The 17,052-nt window shown below is 48.7% G+C and overlaps 14 protein-coding genes across 14 annotated transcripts; 8 read left to right on the forward strand and 6 right to left on the reverse strand.

Moving 5' to 3' along the window:
* Positions 1-838: 838 nt before the first annotated feature.
* GL50803_0014573 (Tenascin-like protein) lies at positions 839-2,338 on the forward strand (the record flags this gene model as incomplete). The annotated part of the gene is made up of 1 exon (XM_001706084.1): positions 839-2,338. The coding sequence occupies one exon, from the start codon at positions 839-841 to the stop codon at positions 2,336-2,338; it is 1,500 nt and encodes a 499-aa protein (XP_001706136.1).
* Positions 2,339-2,560: 222 nt separating this feature from the next.
* On the forward strand, positions 2,561-3,763 carry GL50803_007865 (L-asparaginase; the record flags this gene model as incomplete). Its single annotated transcript, XM_001706086.1, has 1 exon — positions 2,561-3,763. The coding sequence occupies one exon, from the start codon at positions 2,561-2,563 to the stop codon at positions 3,761-3,763; it is 1,203 nt and encodes a 400-aa protein (XP_001706138.1).
* A 156-nt stretch (positions 3,764-3,919) lies between these two features.
* On the forward strand, positions 3,920-4,240 carry GL50803_0016368 (Ribosomal protein L31e; the record flags this gene model as incomplete). Its single annotated transcript, XM_001706088.1, has 1 exon — positions 3,920-4,240. One exon carries the CDS (start codon positions 3,920-3,922, stop codon positions 4,238-4,240), a length of 321 nt encoding a protein of 106 aa, XP_001706140.1.
* Positions 4,241-4,258: 18 nt separating this feature from the next.
* GL50803_0033685 (uncharacterized protein) lies at positions 4,259-7,486 on the reverse strand (the record flags this gene model as incomplete). Its single annotated transcript, XM_001706089.1, has 1 exon — positions 4,259-7,486. The coding sequence occupies one exon, from the start codon at positions 7,484-7,486 to the stop codon at positions 4,259-4,261; it is 3,228 nt and encodes a 1,075-aa protein (XP_001706141.1).
* An 89-nt stretch (positions 7,487-7,575) lies between these two features.
* On the reverse strand, positions 7,576-8,001 carry GL50803_007870 (Ribosomal protein L23A; the record flags this gene model as incomplete). Its single annotated transcript, XM_001706090.1, has 1 exon — positions 7,576-8,001. The coding sequence occupies one exon, from the start codon at positions 7,999-8,001 to the stop codon at positions 7,576-7,578; it is 426 nt and encodes a 141-aa protein (XP_001706142.1).
* A 58-nt stretch (positions 8,002-8,059) lies between these two features.
* GL50803_007871 (Acylphosphatase) lies at positions 8,060-8,362 on the forward strand (the record flags this gene model as incomplete). The annotated part of the gene is made up of 1 exon (XM_001706091.1): positions 8,060-8,362. The coding sequence occupies one exon, from the start codon at positions 8,060-8,062 to the stop codon at positions 8,360-8,362; it is 303 nt and encodes a 100-aa protein (XP_001706143.1).
* Positions 8,363-8,396: 34 nt separating this feature from the next.
* On the reverse strand, positions 8,397-9,071 carry GL50803_007873 (putative Yip interacting protein; the record flags this gene model as incomplete). The annotated part of the gene is made up of 1 exon (XM_001706093.1): positions 8,397-9,071. The coding sequence occupies one exon, from the start codon at positions 9,069-9,071 to the stop codon at positions 8,397-8,399; it is 675 nt and encodes a 224-aa protein (XP_001706145.1).
* Positions 9,072-9,270: 199 nt separating this feature from the next.
* On the forward strand, positions 9,271-11,604 carry GL50803_007874 (Kinesin-16; the record flags this gene model as incomplete). The annotated part of the gene is made up of 1 exon (XM_001706094.1): positions 9,271-11,604. One exon carries the CDS (start codon positions 9,271-9,273, stop codon positions 11,602-11,604), a length of 2,334 nt encoding a protein of 777 aa, XP_001706146.1.
* Positions 11,605-11,692: 88 nt separating this feature from the next.
* On the forward strand, positions 11,693-12,409 carry GL50803_007875 (putative Parkin-co-regulated protein; the record flags this gene model as incomplete). The annotated part of the gene is made up of 1 exon (XM_001706097.1): positions 11,693-12,409. One exon carries the CDS (start codon positions 11,693-11,695, stop codon positions 12,407-12,409), a length of 717 nt encoding a protein of 238 aa, XP_001706149.1.
* Positions 12,410-12,428: 19 nt separating this feature from the next.
* On the reverse strand, positions 12,429-12,797 carry GL50803_007876 (uncharacterized protein; the record flags this gene model as incomplete). The annotated part of the gene is made up of 1 exon (XM_001706098.1): positions 12,429-12,797. The coding sequence occupies one exon, from the start codon at positions 12,795-12,797 to the stop codon at positions 12,429-12,431; it is 369 nt and encodes a 122-aa protein (XP_001706150.1).
* A 20-nt stretch (positions 12,798-12,817) lies between these two features.
* On the reverse strand, positions 12,818-14,446 carry GL50803_007877 (uncharacterized protein; the record flags this gene model as incomplete). The annotated part of the gene is made up of 1 exon (XM_038046346.1): positions 12,818-14,446. The coding sequence occupies one exon, from the start codon at positions 14,444-14,446 to the stop codon at positions 12,818-12,820; it is 1,629 nt and encodes a 542-aa protein (XP_037902009.1).
* Positions 14,447-14,523: 77 nt separating this feature from the next.
* GL50803_007878 (Ribosomal protein S14) lies at positions 14,524-14,961 on the forward strand (the record flags this gene model as incomplete). Its single annotated transcript, XM_001706100.1, has 1 exon — positions 14,524-14,961. One exon carries the CDS (start codon positions 14,524-14,526, stop codon positions 14,959-14,961), a length of 438 nt encoding a protein of 145 aa, XP_001706152.1.
* Positions 14,962-15,022: 61 nt separating this feature from the next.
* Positions 15,023-16,663, reverse strand: GL50803_0016367 (uncharacterized protein; the record flags this gene model as incomplete). The annotated part of the gene is made up of 1 exon (XM_001706102.1): positions 15,023-16,663. The coding sequence occupies one exon, from the start codon at positions 16,661-16,663 to the stop codon at positions 15,023-15,025; it is 1,641 nt and encodes a 546-aa protein (XP_001706154.1).
* Positions 16,664-16,704: 41 nt separating this feature from the next.
* On the forward strand, positions 16,705-16,965 carry GL50803_0023874 (uncharacterized protein; the record flags this gene model as incomplete). Its single annotated transcript, XM_001706104.1, has 1 exon — positions 16,705-16,965. The coding sequence occupies one exon, from the start codon at positions 16,705-16,707 to the stop codon at positions 16,963-16,965; it is 261 nt and encodes an 86-aa protein (XP_001706156.1).
* Positions 16,966-17,052: the final 87 nt, after the last annotated feature.

Below are 17,052 nucleotides of genomic sequence, written 5' to 3' on the forward strand. Positions count from 1 at the left end.
TGCGTAACATTATGGCAAAGACGTTGGCAAGTGTAACACAATTTACTCTAATTGAAAGCAGAGCTCGCTATCGTGTTGCGTATCGTTACATGGCTATAGCAATTTTCTGTGGCAAGCGAAGTGCAGCAGGGATAGAGCCTACAACCTGATCCACAACACCTTTCTACATAGAGAAAACAATCGGTTAGCATGACCGCAAGCGGGTCACTGCCCTTCATTATGATTCTCTGCCAGGTGATACTGCTCATATTCAAAAACGAGAACCCCTGACAGTAGCTCTAAAAGATCAATAAGCATTTGTTCTTTGTCCGGTCCCTCCTATCTATCTCTGCTTGTGTACTGCTCTAATCTCCACTTATCCTTTCACTATTCTGGCAGTAACGATACTAATAAGGATGATTTTCGCTTTTCTCAATAATTACTTTCAATCTAAGCTCCAGAAACAATGACGCTGGCTCAAAGGATTTAGTGGAATGTTGTGAATGCGAAATAGAAAGGATATAGCTACTCCTATGCACGGACCTTGGGAGGAGACGTTACCATAACACAATGCTGGCGGTCCTGACAAGCGAGCAAATGAAAATTAATGCCAATACGTATCTGGTGCCGCTGCCTCCTAGACTAAGTGATAAAAAGAATAAGACGAATGCTCATATGTTTGAGCTGTCATAACATAGTCACAAATGGGTTTACAAAATGTCGACCCTCGCCTTCCCTATAACGGATGTGATACTGTGGTGAGCACAGAAGTATATCCGTGCCGCTGTTCGAGTCACCGTCATACATTTTTACTGTCACCACACTTTAACCTTTGAAGCTTTGTCTGCGTCTCAAAAAAATGTCTATGCTTTCCTCTCTACTTGTTGGCCTATGGGCGCTCCAGTGCCCACAGGGCATGACAAGCCACGCTGACCGGTGTGTACCACAGTCGTGTATCAACAATAAGACAGTTTGTGGGGCCCATGGGGTCTGTGACAAACACGGCATCTGTAGGTACAAAGACAGGCAAGCCGTTCCACGTGTCGTGAAGGAGCCCCAAGAGTGCATGGACGGCGAGCTCCTCTGCAATGGCCGCGGGCAGTGCGTGCAGCAGCCCGGTGGAAGCTATCAATGCAAGTGTGAGAACGGCTTTTCCCCCTTCGGCTCATCATCGCATTGTGTTCCAGATATATGCATAACCGGCGACAAATTATGTAGTGGCAGAGGAGAGTGTGTGGACGACCGCGAAGCCGATGAGCAGCGATGCAGCTGTGTAGAGCTAGTGACTGGGAACCAGTGCGAATCGTGCGACCAGGACGGCGTTGACGTAGATGGGAAATGCGTTTATAGAGAATGCGTGGTGACGTATCCGGATGGAACCATAGGTGAATGCAATGGGATCGGCGTCTGTGGAAAGCTCGATGGCCGCTATCAATGTATCTGCAGTCAGCTGGACTCATATACAATCGATCGCTTCACGTGCCTGGCCTATGCTTGCTTAGCAAGTGATCTGACAAAAGGAGTGTGTTATCGTCATGGCTTCTGTAAGGGGGGAAAGTGTATTTGCGACGAGGGGCACAGTGGACACCTTTGCGAGATCACCAGTGTGGGCTGCGACGAAGGAGAGACGCAGGTCGGAGAGCGATGCTACCCGACAGGCTGCATCAGTGAAATAGGTGAGACATCTCCTGTCTTATGTAACGCTGCTGGACACTGCAATTACAAAACAGGCGTCTGCGAATGTTCTATAGCGTACGTTGGCAGTCTCTGCACGGAGTGCGCAGATACGGCAATACTGTTCAACGGAGCTTGTGTCGACAAAGCATGCGTCACAGATGAGCCAGATGGGAGCATCAGCGTCTGTAACGGTCATGGAAAGTGCATAGAAGGCCTCGAGGACTCCGTGAAATGTCTTTGCGATCAGGATTATCGCACGATTGGCACACTGCTCTGTTATCCTTCTTCTTGCGTCAGGTTCAACGTTCTCTGCAACAATCGTGGAACCTGTATAGATAAGGAATGTGTCTGCGATGATGATTTCTATGGTGACTATTGTGAGTTTTCTAAGTCATGCCCCGCTGGCCATCAGCTTGTCCTCGGCTACTGTGTGCCAAATGTCTGCGTGACTACTTATTCGGATGGCTCCAAGACCGTCTGCGGAGGCTACGGACACTGTGTCGAGAAGGAAGGCGGCCACACCTGCGAGTGCATTAAGGACGGCCGCTTCATCAACGGCGCTTGCGTCAGTGACGCCTGTATCACTAACAAGATGTACGACGTAGTATGCTCGAATAATGGTCAGTGCAAGGGAGGGGTGTGTTTTTGCAAATACGACAACCCGTCGCCAACCTGCTCGTAGCTTGCGTTGTTCTCATCTTTGGAATTATTCTTTCTTACAGCGAATCCTTACCACTTTGTAACAAGCGCAATCCAAATTAATGTAAATTTGATAGGAAGAAAATAATTGACCGTTGACTAGCTTGTTAAGACGCCGCAGTTTTGCTATGGGGTGCGTGGTGGACTTAGTTATGAAGGGCAGTGCATCGTACAAGAGCCCGGTGAGACAGTTAGTTAAAAAATAATGAACATCACCAACACAACGAAGACGTCTATATACCGCAGAACCGGCTTGAAAAAGCCTAAGGTTCTCTGCATCTACACCGGAGGTACCATAGGAATGAAGAAGGACAGCAGTGGTTCGTATACTCCTGTTCCAGGGTATCTACGGGAAGTGACAGATAGAACTCCGAACTTTAAGGACCCAGAAATGCCCCTCTTTGAGATACTCGAATACTCCACGCTAATTGACTCCTCCAACGTGAAGCCTCAAGATTGGCTCAACATTTGTCAGGACATCGAGGCCAACTACGCTGCTTATGACGGCTTCGTTGTAATTCACGGAACGGACACCTTGTCGTTCACTGCCTCGGCACTGTCATTCTTCCTACGGAATCTCAGCAAGCACGTTGTGCTGACTGGTGCACAAATACCCCTTTCGGAGCTCTACAACGATGGGCTATTCAATCTTATAGGGGCTATATACATGGCCGGGTGGTACGAAATTCCTGAGGTTACGCTCTTCTTTGCAGGCAAGCTCTACCGTGGCAACCGCACGCAAAAGTACTCGTCGTGGGAGCTGACGGCCTTCGACTCTGCGTGCTTCCCTTGTCTGGCCCAGTGGGGCGCGACCATATCTGTACACGATGAATTCGTCATGTATCACAAGGAGTTCCTCGACCTTAAGGAGAACAGCAAAAGCAAGCACATAGGTTCGCTCGAGCAGACAGAGTCGCTGGAGCTCATGGCAGACGATAAGCCCATGGACATCATGACCCACCCAAATGAGGCCCTGATTATCCCAACTAAGGTGTGCAACGACGTGGTGATGATTTACCTCTATCCAGGGATCAGCGGGCAAGACATCCTCGCGGCTGCAGCAAGCAAGCGTGGCGTTATTCTTCTTGCATACGGTGCGGGCAACGGGCCGACAGACGACAAGCACTTTGTATCTGCGATCAAGCTCCTTAAGTCTAAGAACGTTGTGGTCATTGGGGTCACGCAGACACACTGGGGCTTGGTGGATCTCGGGATGTACTCGGCGGGCTTGGGTCGTGCAGGCGCCATCTCGGGCTTCACTATGACACCATCAGCAGCATACACGAAGCTCGTGTACCTGCTCTCCATCGGCTGTAGCTCGCTAGAAGAGATTGAAACGGCTATGTGTACAGACATCCGCGGGGAAATCGAGACCTTCCAGGCATCGACCGCGAGAAGTAACTACTAGTCTCTTTCCGCAGACATATCTAGACGTTTGTAAATCTAATAGGCCAGTGTTCAGCAAAGCATATGGCCTGCCGATTGGTGCGCTGGAAATGTTTATAAAAAGGATTCAATTTAGAATCTGAATTGTCCCTGCAAAAAACGGGTCCTCCGAAGCGTGATGGGTATTGTATATGAGCATACGATCCGCCTCAACAAGGCAGTTCGGGGGAAGCCGAGTAAGAAGGCTGCGCCTATCGCCATCCGCGCCATCCGCGCACAGGTTGAGAAGCTTGCAAAGGTAGAGGACGTTCGCCTTGACCCTTCTGTCAACGTCTTTGTTTGGTCGCGAGGCATTCGCCACGTTCCTCGTAGGATCCGTCTCGAGGTGAGGCTGGAGGGAGACGACGAGCATAAGTTCGCCTACGTCATCAACAAGGACGTGGAGAACTTTAAGCACCTCACTACAGAGAAGAAGGGCAGCGAAGACGGCAGCGAGTAAACTTGTGCACGCTCGCATTTACATATGCTTTTTTGCCGTAAGTGGGTCGTCCTCGGCAGGCGCCGTCTCGACTGGTATCAACACAGGCTCGATCATGGGCTCGGTCAGGGGGCCACTTACATCCGGTGAGACGTGCTCAAAGTCGGGGCAGGTGCCTGGTACGATGGTAGGAGACGCTTGACGCCTCTCTCCGTACATCAAATCGGATATAGAGAGCTTCCCAGGGGTGCGGGTCACCGTTCTCGGATTTGGATCCATCTTGGGGGCATTCAGAACTGATATTTGGAGCGATTGCCCACAGTTCAACGAGCCAGCGGACTTTGGAATGACTGCACTGAGAAAGCTGGGATCATTGGGTTCTTGGATCTGCGTTGTGCTCTGTCGAAATAGTTTGGAAACCTGTCTCCTTGCTCGCGGGCTTCCCCCAGACGCATCTGTATTTAGCTCCAGATCAGTGTAGACGGCATCCACAGCTGCCTTTAGAAGCGGAATAGAGACAACACTCTCCATAGCTTTGTCGCTATTGACTGTTGCTAGCTGCCTTTCTATTCGCTTTGTATAGGTCTCTAAGCATGCGATATGCTTCTGCCGAATGTTCTTAAGGGCCACAGCGGCAGCCTCCTGTGTCTGTGAGTCCGTGCTTCCAATCAAGGTCAGCAATCCATAAATACCGCCGTTCTGTCTGAAGAGAATAGCACACTTCTTGTTCTTAGAAAGCTCTGCAATACAAACAGCAGCTGCCCTGTTGGTGATAATGTAGGGATTATCTGTGGCCTGCGGATCTTTATCAACAGGTGCATTTACGTCAAGGACACTAGATGCTTCCTTGAAGTTGACATAAGACCCATACTGGTTGGGGCATTCAATAACTGGCCCGCCGACGACAGTGGTTTCAGCTTGAGAGATGGGGTCGAAAATAGAAGTGCCGTCTGTTGCTGTTATGAAGCGTACAATGGAAGGTATTGTCCCGAGAGTTGCAATTTCGTTCTTGTTAGGTTCTATCTTGGAGAGAGATGCTAGTGCCAGAGCACACTTTTCACGCACCAGCTGGAAAGCGTGAAAAGCATAAGGATGGTCTACCTTCGCGTCAGACACAGAGTACTGCCGTGTTAAGTCACAGATAACAGGTAACACACCATACTCTGTCAATATCTTCGCATTCTCCTCGTCTCGGCAAAGTTCTGCAACTATTCCTGTCAACCAACCCTTACATTCTAATGTCAGGTACTTACGATATGTATTGTCTGTAATTGAGTCTGTTGAATTCTCGAGGACTGTTGGGCACTTAAGAAGTAAGCTTAGCTGCTCTAGAGACCCATTGATTTGCCGACCAACCACCTGAGCACGACTTTTATCATAGAGCAAAGGCACTAACGCACGAGCTACAGCTGTCACTACAAGAAGATTTGGATGCTTGATAAGGGACCAGAGCTTTTTCAAGCCATCTTGAGCCGTTATCTGTTTGCACGTTTCTGGGTCTCCCTCGGCGCCAGTTCCTAGCGCAAAGCATGTTGCAGTTATAACTTCTGGATCAGCGACATTGATGTGCATAAGTAACGCATTGAAAAGCTGTTTGCTGGCCCTAAATGCAGCGCGACCCTCCTTGGATGATAGAAGAGGGACGAGAGCACGGGTTGCGCTGAGAACCAAGAGTCTCTTTTGCTTTGCAAGGGAAACTTGTATTTGGTCCTTTTCATCAGCACTAGCTGTCACAATCAGATTTGCCGATGGATTTTCGCTGACGCCTAGAACATCTAGGCTCACTTCTATGTGTGCTGCTAGGTTAGTAATGGACTTGTAGCGCACTAAAGCTAGGATGTTTTCATCGTTGCGTGCATTAAAACTAAGATACCCGTTATGAACACCATAGACCATTGAATCATCATAGCTGCCAAAATATGGTCCACTACGACAGACCAGCACAATCGTTTTGCACGCAGATAAAAGGGTATCAACATCTTGGGATAATAAAAGTGAACTGAGCACGGCAAGACCACCAGCTTTTCGTACAGCCGAGTCTACACCGGGATCTTGGGCGCAATTCGCTAAAATGGCAACAGAGCGCTGCCTCACACGTGCACTTTGTGTTTTTTGCAGAAGGGAGCACACCTTAGGGATACCGCCAAAGTGATGTATGTCTTGACGGCCTGCTTTAGATTGAGAAAGGGTCCTGAGAGTAGTGGTTACTGTTTCAAAGAGAAAATCTGGAGGGTTGCCTTCCTTAACAGCGTCTCCAGTCAATTGTGACATATCGTCAGTGATGGGAAACGTAAGGGGCATCTCCGAAATGATCTGAACCAAGACGCTGATGCCATTTTCCAGTCTGAAGGCCTCTCTACACTTTGCAGACCCCATTAGTGAATCTAGCACGGATGCTGTTGCATATAGGATAGAGCCTGCCTCAGGAGATGGTTTTGCTTGGTAGTCTTTCATCGCTTGACGCAGCAATCCAATAATTATAGGGACGGCCCCTATTTTCCGTGCAGTGCGTCGACACTCGGCGTTTAGAAGACAGCCAGCTATCATTCGAAGGGCTCTCGCCTTTATTCCAGCAACAAAGGGTATCTGGGACGAAAACTGTGCTCGAACGACAGACAAGCCAATCTTCAAACCGTCATTATCAATGATCATCTTCCGTGAGTCATGTGTGAGGTCGGCTAAGGAAGCTAGAATGAAGAGACTTTCATAAGCCAACTTTGGATCGCTCCTGATAAGAGTGTCTTGGGTCGCCCCGTCCTCCGCTGGCTTAATAGGATACAGAGATACTGTCGAGACAACGCGGAGCAGTGAAGAAATGCCTCCAGCGGTCAGGAAGAGCTGGCGAGTCTTGAGAACCGTAAAATCAGTCGACTTAAGCGTGGCAACGGCCAAGATTGCTTGCAATCCACTATTATCGTTTATTGCCTGAACCATCCGGACAAAGAGATTGCTTGAACTGGGAGCCACAGAGGGGGTTCCATGCCGCCCATCGTCGATTTGTGCCTTTGGACAACCCTCGCAGTCTTGGTCATCCAGGGATACAGAGTTCATTGAGATATCATCATCGTCTGATATCTCTGGGAATGCCTCTGTAGTAATAATCTCATCACGACCCTTTTGAGATCTGTGCTGCGAATATGCCAGCGAAGACTTAGACAGGCCCACACCACGGGACGCATTCAGCATACCAATGTTTTGGCTTCTTGCTCGGAAAATTCCGCCCAACGGAGTAGAGCCATAGAAATCCGTTGCCTCCTTTGTGGCCATTTTTAAAACTTGGGGCAGAATCTGGGGAGGAATCCCAAAGGGAGGTCTCACAACTCACCGGTTTACTCTGGGTAGTCTGACAGAAAACCTTACGCTAGCCCCATCTTAGAGGCGACGTCCATGGCCTGCACGTCCGGGGCCAGTCTGATAAACGCCTTCTTAAGTCCGAGGGGAGTAATGAGGGTGTTCACGCGGGCAACCTTGGTCTCAAAAACGGTCTCGAAGGCCTTCCTGATCTCGGGCTTTGATGCCCTCCTGTCCACGATAAATACTATGGTGTTGTTCTTCTCGATCTGGGTTGTATTCTCATCTGTCTTAATCGGGTAGCGAAGAAGGTCACACGGATCATCCCAAGACCCCTTCTTGATCGGGTTGCGGGGATAAAGAGGTGCCTTCTTGTGAACCAGGGTCTTGGGGCGGAAGAAGTGAACATTGGTCCTTATCTTCTTCGCCTCGACCCGCGTGCCGTGCAAGATCGCCTTTTGGGCCTTCAGTGCCTGCGCCTTCTCGGACATGTCTCGCCGGCACGAGATATTAGACGGCGAAATTTCAATTTAAAATAGAATCGCCAAGATGCAGGGAAGCATGCCATCCTCCTCCGAAGACGTCACAACCTTGTGCTACCGTGTCACAGGTAAGGTCCAGGGGGTCTTCTTTAGAAAGTATACCAAGAAGGAGGCCGACGCGCTCTCCCTTGTGGGATACGTCACGAACAATGAAGACGGAAGTGTCTCTGGCGTAGTGCAAGGCCCTAAAGAGCAGGTAGACGCATTTGTTAAGTATTTACATAAAGGAAGCCCGAAATCCGTCGTCAAGAAGGTGAGCATACACGCTTCTTCCCGTGTAGATGCAGATGGGTTTGAGATACGGCGCTGATCTGGTGTGGAGACCTCCTAACACAACATGCGTGTCAAAGGATGGTCAGGACAAAGAGGAGAACAGGCTGCATAATCGCCCAAAGAAGCACGAACCAATTCTGAATCGAGATCTGGCGTCTACTGAGATATAGCTCCGACTGAGTAGCCTTTATACAGCCAATTCCGTAAAGAGCCAGGTGAACCCCGAGGGCAACGCCCAACCAGACTAGAGCTATATAGTACAGCACCCGATTGAATATTGAGATAAATGACGCTATCACTGAAACGAATACTTTGTAGCAGGAAAGTGCTATTAGCTCCAGTTTGGGCACCTTAAGGCTTACACTAGAGGAAATGCCGATTACCACGAGTGCTTCCAAGCCAACAATTATAGCTGCAAGTATAACATTCCGTGTAAATAGAGCAGGCCTGAAGCCTCCAGTGGAGAGAATCTCTGTGAATGCCATTATGACACCGTATGCGGCATGTCCCACCAGTGGCATGTAAAGGTCCAACGGTAGGTTTGTCGATCGCTCATTGAACCGCACGTAGGGAAACATCAAAAGGCCAAGACGCTTAAGGAAGGTGGAGGTCGTTATATTGAAGTATGGTCGCAGGCTCCGCCCCAACACACCCTGCTGTTCTTGTGCAAACTTAATAGCAGGCGCAGCTTGAGGAAGCGTAGCGCCTCCCAGCTTAGCCAACTGTGCCGGGTTGAACAAGTTCATGATCCTGTTGAGTTTTTAATGAATCATCCTACATCCAAACCTCCACCTATTTGCATACGACGATTACTGGAAGGCTTGCTGGTTTTTAAAAACATGGATTGTTCTTAAGGTGCTCTCCCTGCGTCTTTCCCTGACTCTTGCCAGCTCAGCTAGCAAAATTGGACAAGAAAATTAATTAAATTCTGCCCGATCCCGATCTATGCAGTCAAACTTCTCTGTCTGCGTGCGCGTCCGGCCTCTTATTGAGCGGGAAATTCGAGCGAGAGAGGAGGAAGTCATTCAGATTAGCGACGAGTCCAAAGTTATCACCATACTGGAGCCCATGATCAGTTCAACAGTGGACACCGCAGCCTACGCTAGGCATAGTTTTACTTTCAACCAGGTCTTTGGGCCAAACGTTTCCCAAGCTCAAGTATATAATCAGCAATGCAAGCAGATAATAGATTCTGTTTTCCGTGGCTTCAATGCGACAATCTTGGCTTACGGACAAACAGGGACAGGAAAATCCTTTACCATTTCTGGAACGCCTACAGAGCCGGGTATCATACCCAGAGCAATAGAGGATATCTTCGCTAAAATACACGAGGCAAAAGACACACAGTTTCTTCTGAGAGCTTCATTTCTGCAACTGTACAAGGAGCAGCTCCAAGACTTGCTGGACACTCGCACAAAGAACTTGCGTATTAGGGAGCAGCAGACCCAAGACGGCGTTCTGATTTATGTAGATAACCTATCGGAGTTTATTGTGCGAAATCCCCAAGAATTGTTTCAGCTTCTAGAGCATGGAGGAAAAAACCGCAAAATAGGACCCACACACATGAACGTAGAGTCGTCGCGTTCACACTCCGTTTTCTCTCTCACAATAGAGCAACGTAGCACCACGTGTGATGGAGGAATCATCTTATCTAAGTTAAATATTGTGGACTTGGCTGGAAGCGAGCGCATTTCAATGACTAAGGTTAATGGAGAGAGGCTTGAGGAGACAAAGAAGATCAACTCCAGTCTTACGGCTCTGGGGAACGTTATTGCCGCGTTAATAGATCTAGAAAAAGGCAAGAGAAGTCACATTCCATACAGAGACTCCAAGCTCACCAAACTTCTCCAGGATTCCTTAGGTGGAAACTGTAAGACAATCTTTATAGCAAATGTCACGCCATCCAGTTCTTCTTATCAGGAAACACTCAACACACTAAAATTTGCAGACAGAGCACGGAAAATCCAGAACAAGGCACACATCAACGAGAAATTCGATTCTAAAGTCATGATAAAGCGTTACGAGAAAGAGATATTACGTTTGCGGCAGGAACTCAAGATGCTACAGAGCTTGGAGGGAAGTCAGTTGGACGGCAATGGTCAGCTGTGCCACCAATCTACGAACATTGTTTCTACAGATAAGTACACGGCTGATCGCACGGCCATTTACAGCGAAATAGAGTCCAAGTCAAGAGAGGTGCTTGAGGAGAAGAGCTTGATAAAGAAGCTGCAAGATCGAATCATATTATTGGAAAGCTATTTACAGGACAACACAGGTCAGACAAGAGCAGTGTCAGATGATGCCAACGACTGGGTTGCCAAGCTGAATCAGATAGAGCTAGAGCGAAACGAGCTTCTTAATGAGAAGCGGCACATTGAGCAGTACAGAGAGATGTTGCTGAAACAGAAAGATATCATTATATCTCTGACAGGAAAGCTCGATGAAAGAGACAAACATCTTAGTGAGCTGAATGAGCAACTAGAGGAGGCCGACGATGAGCAGCAGAACATCGAGGATGAGATAGTGTATCTTCGGCGAGCAGTACGGTTCTTGGCGGGAAAGCTGAAGCTTGGTGTCATCGTCGATGGCGAGGGCAACCTTTCTGACGAGTTCTGCAGGGAAAATAAGATCAAACCCGTGAAGTTTATGCGAGAGCAGCACGTCTTCATGGACTTTACCAGCATTGGGCCCGGACCTAATGTGGGTTTAGCATCTGAATTCCTTGCTGAAATGAAGGAGCACAGCGATACCAGTACAGGATCTACCTGTGATGGACAGACATTAGAACAGGAACGAGTCGCAGGGCTCCAAGAGATTCTATTAGAAAAGCAGTTGGAGGAAGAGGAACTCCGCAACAAAATTCTGGGGCTGAATGCAGAGATAGCGGCCGCAGAAAAAACGCTTTCAGAAGGCATTGAGCAGATCATGGCCACAGAGCTTGCCGACGGGTCTGCGTCTCGGGAGTGGGGGAGTAACTTTGCAAGTACTGACTACCTGAAAGAACGAGAGCGCTATGTTCAAATCTTGAAAGAAGCCAGCCACGAAAGGAGCCTGGTTCTCAAGATCTTTACAACCAAATTAAAGCCCATGCTGGAGTATGTTGGAACACTAATCAAAAGTCCGGATTACAAAAAGAGTGTCTATAAGCAGATGCTTTCCTTTGAGAATTTTGTCCTAGGAACGTCTGAGGCACTGGTAAATTCTACAGTAGCCCAAAAGACTAATAATCTCACCGCAATCCCCAACGCATCCGAAATTGCCCCTGAAATCCAATTGTAGCTCTGCTTTCTTGTGGGCTGCTTCTAGTATAATTTCAAAAAATTATATTTGCTCCGCTTCGTAAAAAACTTCAAAATCAGGGCAAGGTATGAATGTTACACCTCCGCGAGCTTTTGAGAAGAAGATGGAGCAGCAAGCGCCCATGAAGCTTGTTCCAAAAATTAAGCCGGGGACCATAACGGCTCCGAAGCCGCGTCCAGGAAAGCGAACCAGCCCGTTTGAGATTCGCGACATGCCTCCAACAGAGTTTCGTCTCTACTATAACCGCGGAGACATCCCCGCGTCCATCCAGCACGGATCATATAATAACCGCCTCCTTTGGAAGACTGAACTTCATAATTTAGATTATCATCACTACCTTCCGCTCTTCTTCGAGGGCCTCCGTGAGCTTCAGTACCCATACAACATCGTTGCGGAGCAAGGGACGCGAGACCTTTTGATGGCAGGGGGCCAGAGGATAGTTCCAGTCATCCCCCAGCTGATCCTCCCCATCAAGCAGGCTCTTGACACGCGCAATGAGTTTATTATCTGCCGCGTTCTCCGATGCCTGCAGCTTCTTGTAAGTTCGGACGATCTGGTTGGCCCCGCGCTAGTGCCTTACTTCCGCCAGATTCTCCCTGTGTTCAATCTGTTCTACACGAGAAACATAAACATCGGTGACTCTATTTACTATGGTCAAAAGGAGAATAACAATATCGGCGACCTTATTATGGAAACTCTGGAACTGTTTGAGAGGAAGGGTGGCTCGGATGCACTCATCAACATACGGTACATGGTCCCTCAGTACCAGTCCTGCATCTTGTAAACAATTATTTCCGCCTCTTTTATGTGTCCTCTTGTGACCGATAGTTCTCGAGGAGCTCCAGAGTCAGTGCATGGTCTTCATCAGATTCAAACAGCAGGTCTAGGGGGTGAAGCGTGTCATAGAAGTAAAGGCGTATAATGAGGCCTAATGCCTTGAAGTTTGCAAGCGCTCCCATGCTCATCACGAAGTCCTTTTGGTACATGGGATCAATGTTTGCTTGGTTAATGAAGTAAAGCATGTTATTGCTATGCGCAATGAAGCCTACAAACTGCTTGCAGTCATTGATTTCCATGCTGCTGCTGCACGGCACAAGGGTTACCCTGTTCTTTGTGTGCCACAGACACAGCTCTGGGATACGCTCAAGGTCAACGAGGCACGGAATCAGCATCTACGGTCGAAGAACAAGCTCTATAGGGGAAAGAGGACAGGGTTTTTATTTTGCATATCCATCCTGCTACTAGAAACCCCTTGGTAGAACTCAGGCGTTGCTAAAGAGCCCTGTTGGAGCTCGTGCAGACCAGCATCACTCTCTTCAACCAGTACTATTGATTTACCTCGGCGCCCGGCTTCCTTCTGGATAGAGCAATCAGGGACGTCAAGAGGTTCATCCACCACACTGGTCACAACAGTGGACAATGCGAAAGTCGAACTGATAGGGGCTGGTTCTTGCCGAAGGTCGTGTCTTCTATGTATAGATCCGCTAACGTCTGTGGCCGCATCAGCAGAGTAATTAGAATCGGATCGCGAATAGTGAGTGATCGGTGATAGAAGGGCCGCTAGCTCTGTACGCTTGATATATTCTGTAGCCACAGGGTTGAGCATCGCTGAATGCGGCGGAGGAGTAAATATGTGCTCAGAAGACGACGCAGGCTGCCAATCTTCAATGGACGGTTGAGCTATGAGGGAGTAAAATTGGGCAGTAGGAAGCACGCCCTCTGGAAGACCCTTGTAGGAAAAAAGATTGCAGATAGTATCCTCAACAGCAGATAGCGTGTTCCAGCCAGCAGGCAGAAGAAATGTAGTTATTTTAAAGGAAGTAAGAGAGAAAAGGAATGCCATAAACCCGCGTAGGTCATCTAAAAGATCAGCTTCAGAAACAGGGTGCGCAAGCTTTCCTCCAAAACTCAAGAGAATGGAGTATATCACAAGGATGGTTACTGGTGAATACAAGCGGCATGGCACGTCGGAGAGCCGAGAGGCAAGGTCTTTAAAGTTAGAAAGGGAGTCACTTGTCTTGCTAGCCAACAGGAAAAGGGCTTCCGATATATTTGCCTGCTGGTCATGTAACGTACTTGTCTGCGTGGCTTGTGTAGCCTGAGATAGACGAGTTGCTGAATCTACAGACTTTGCTGGCTGATCTCTCTGCAGGGACATTACAGTCGATGGATAGAACGAGGACAGATAATATAGGGGAATAAGTGCTGCGCAGGGCGGTGCAATACTATCCATGCTCTGTGGAAGTAGGGGGATGCCACTGGTGTTAATGAGAAGATGGAATAGTGGCCAAGTTCTGCCATGGGCGACGGCTGATGGCAATCGATCAACGCGCATGGCACCAGAATAAGTTTTTGTGGCTTGGTCGTTCATCAGTTTAAGTAGAAGGTTCTGTATATTGATCGATTGGTTATTGCAGCGCCCCTGGAAGAGGCTAGCAATAACCTGCTCAGCGGCATATGCTTCTGTGCAAGATGCCGCATACATAGAGCAGTTTATCGCTGTGAGAAGTATGCAAGAAGTTGACTCCTCTTCTAGAGCCTGAATGGTGCTTGAATGGAGTTGTGCCTCTTGGGGACTAAGAAAAGACACAAAGCGGATAGTAACGCAGTGATTGCCAATAGTTGTCGTAGCACAGTTCAAAAACTGATCTTGGTAGATGAATGTATCCGTGAGAGACGAGTCGATGCTGGTGAACAAGGCCGTGCAGAGGTCGCGTGCGAGTCTCCACGCATCGTTAAAGAGGAAGAAGGTAAGAATGTGCTCGCTTTCCTGGTCCGAGACCCAGCTTGACGTGGCCAGCTGGGGAATACTGTCTGTCATGTGCTGTACGAGTTTGCCTTTGCATTAAAGAAATGATTTTGAATTGACTTTAGAAGGACAAATTTGAGGTGGGCTGAATGTCTCGCAAAGTAACCTACGCGCCGGAGAATCTTCCAGCGAAGAACAACAACAGCGAGGCCTTCGCTGTGTGCCACATCTACGCGGGCAAGAACGACACATTCATCCATGTGACCGACCTCTCGGGCCGCGAGACCATTGGCCGTGTGTCAGGTGGAATGAAGGTGAAGCGCCACTGTGATGAGCCATCGGCATACGCTGCAATGCAGGCCACCCAGGATCTTATCGAGATCATTACCGACCGCGGTATAACCGCCGTGCACATCAAGATCCGCGCCGACGGCGGCACGGGCAAGCGCGTCTATGGCCAGGGCGGCAGTGCTGCCATCCGCGCCCTTGTGCGCGGTGGGATCAAGATAGGGCGTATAGAAGACTCCACCCCGATACCTACAGATCGCACGCGCCACAAGGGTGGTCGCCGCGGTCGCCGTCTGTAAGCCAGTAAATCGGTACCGAACTCCCTCTATGTTTACATAACACGGCGCTTGTTCGTTTTGGTCACTCCTCCCATCCATCCAGGTTATAGTTGTCCTCTTCATCAGAAGCGGCCTTTTTAGGAGTGCTAAGGCGCTGCATGTCTAGATCTGCAGTTAGTTGACCGCCTTTTTCTGAAGAAACCTTGTCTTGAGGGACAGAATCACCGCGGGCTTGGTCCTGCGGATCTCTGTCAGATTCTCCATTCATCTCGGCAGCCAGATCAAAATGATCATCCTGCTCGCTCATGTTTGCCAATGACTGCGCTTCTTGTCCACTCAGATCCAATTCAGCGTTATGAGTGCGATCAGCAACCGCTGCGTCATCGACGTGAGTCTCTGCCTCGTCAAAATAGTCATCATTGTCAGGCAGACCCTCCTGCTGGGGCTCTGCAATCGTGTCATCGGCTACAATGGTCGTCTGCCTGTAGGTGTCAGTAGGGACAAATGTCCGTGTACCTGCAGCCACGGTGTACTCGTCTGCTATATATTTCTTGAGAATGGATTCTCCATCTAGCGTAAGAATAGTCTTGTTCGCCATCTGTGCGGAATACAGTGCCTCGCCACTCTTGTCTGTAGCCATAATATCCTGTCCGGTTTCGTCGAGACTGAATGGTGAGTCATTAGGAGCTTTCTTTAGCTTCACCATCTCGTGCTTATGCTTCAGAACAATCTCATGCATGATGTTGGTTTGTCTATTGGTCAACTTATCCTTATCCAGCTGATAGGATTCATTCAGTGCCTTTCTGCCGAATTTTATCTTATTCTCAAGTATTTCTGTTTCAACCACTTGGCGAGATTGCATCTTCTTACGTAGTCGCACGATATTCTGATGGGCCTCTAGGCTTCTCTTCTCATCTTCAAGCTGTTGCTGGGCATCTGCTTCTCCCCTCTTCTTCGTAGCATCCTTATATCTTCCTGCACGTAAAAGTTGTGCCTGCGTATACCGCATATCAAGCAGCTTCGAGGAGTATTTAGGGTGAACCTCAGCGTGCTTCTTCTCTAAAGAAGCTGTGTATTCATCTAGTTCTGCCTTTTGCTTATTTGCAAGAGTCTCACGCATGTTCTTGACCTCTGCTTCGAAGTTTATCCTCCGTGTCTTATAGGCCTCTTCAAGTTCCAGCCTTTCCTCCTCAAACTGTGCTTCTACAACGCTGACTTCTAGCTCTTGCTTCCTCTTAAGGCGACCTATTCGCAGCTTCTTGTCCTCAGCAAAAACGGACACCAACTTAAGGCGAATGTTGTCGGCCCGGATATACTCCTCTGCAGCCTCTAAGTCAGCCCGTGCCTGACGCATACGCCGTATCTTATCGTGAAGTGCAAATATCTGATCATCCATTTCGTCCACATATGGAGCGGCTTCTTCAACGGCAAAGGATTCATCGTCATATTTAGCAGTTATTTCACTTATATTCGTTATGCCACCTGGTCCGTCGGTGGTATTGCCGTACGATTTGTTCTGTAAATCATCCGATTGCTGCGATCTAGGTGCCCCGTTTTCCTGGGGTGTGCGTAGCCGCATCAATTCACAGGAGGAGCCTGGTGACTGGATTGTATACTTGTTAGCATCACTTTCAATTTGGTCTTTGGTTGTATCGAAGCCCGGGGTAACAAGGCGCGCCAGTTCAACATCGTTAGCGGCATTCTGGTACATCTTGGGAGGCATATTTTTAGAATTCCGTGGAAGTTTAATTTTTCCGCTATCGCATGAAAGACGCTGGCTTTGACGTCCGGTCGACAGAAGCCACGCATTCTCCTGATGAGGACTTCCCAAAAATGGAAAGCGGCTTTGTGAGCCTTGACCCAGAAGAGGAGAAGCTTTTGGCAGAAATTAGGACAGATCTCGAAGGTATGAAGAAGAAAGAAGCAGCTATGGAGGCGCTTCTTCAAGAGCTTGCAGCGTCTAACAAGATAACTTATGCGGCCATAGCCGCTCACTCGGGTGTTTCTGTCCCAGCTGCTCCTTAGTGTTTTGGTACTGATGGCATTGCTCAGGTTAGGTATACGGGCATCTGCGGGCCAGTGAAAATGACTGCCATCTTCGAGATCAATCTG

The sequence above is a fragment of the Giardia intestinalis genome, chromosome 4 (genome assembly GCF_000002435.2).
Source record: "Giardia intestinalis strain WB C6 chromosome 4, whole genome shotgun sequence".
Classification (NCBI taxonomy): Eukaryota; Fornicata; order Diplomonadida; family Hexamitidae; genus Giardia; species Giardia duodenalis.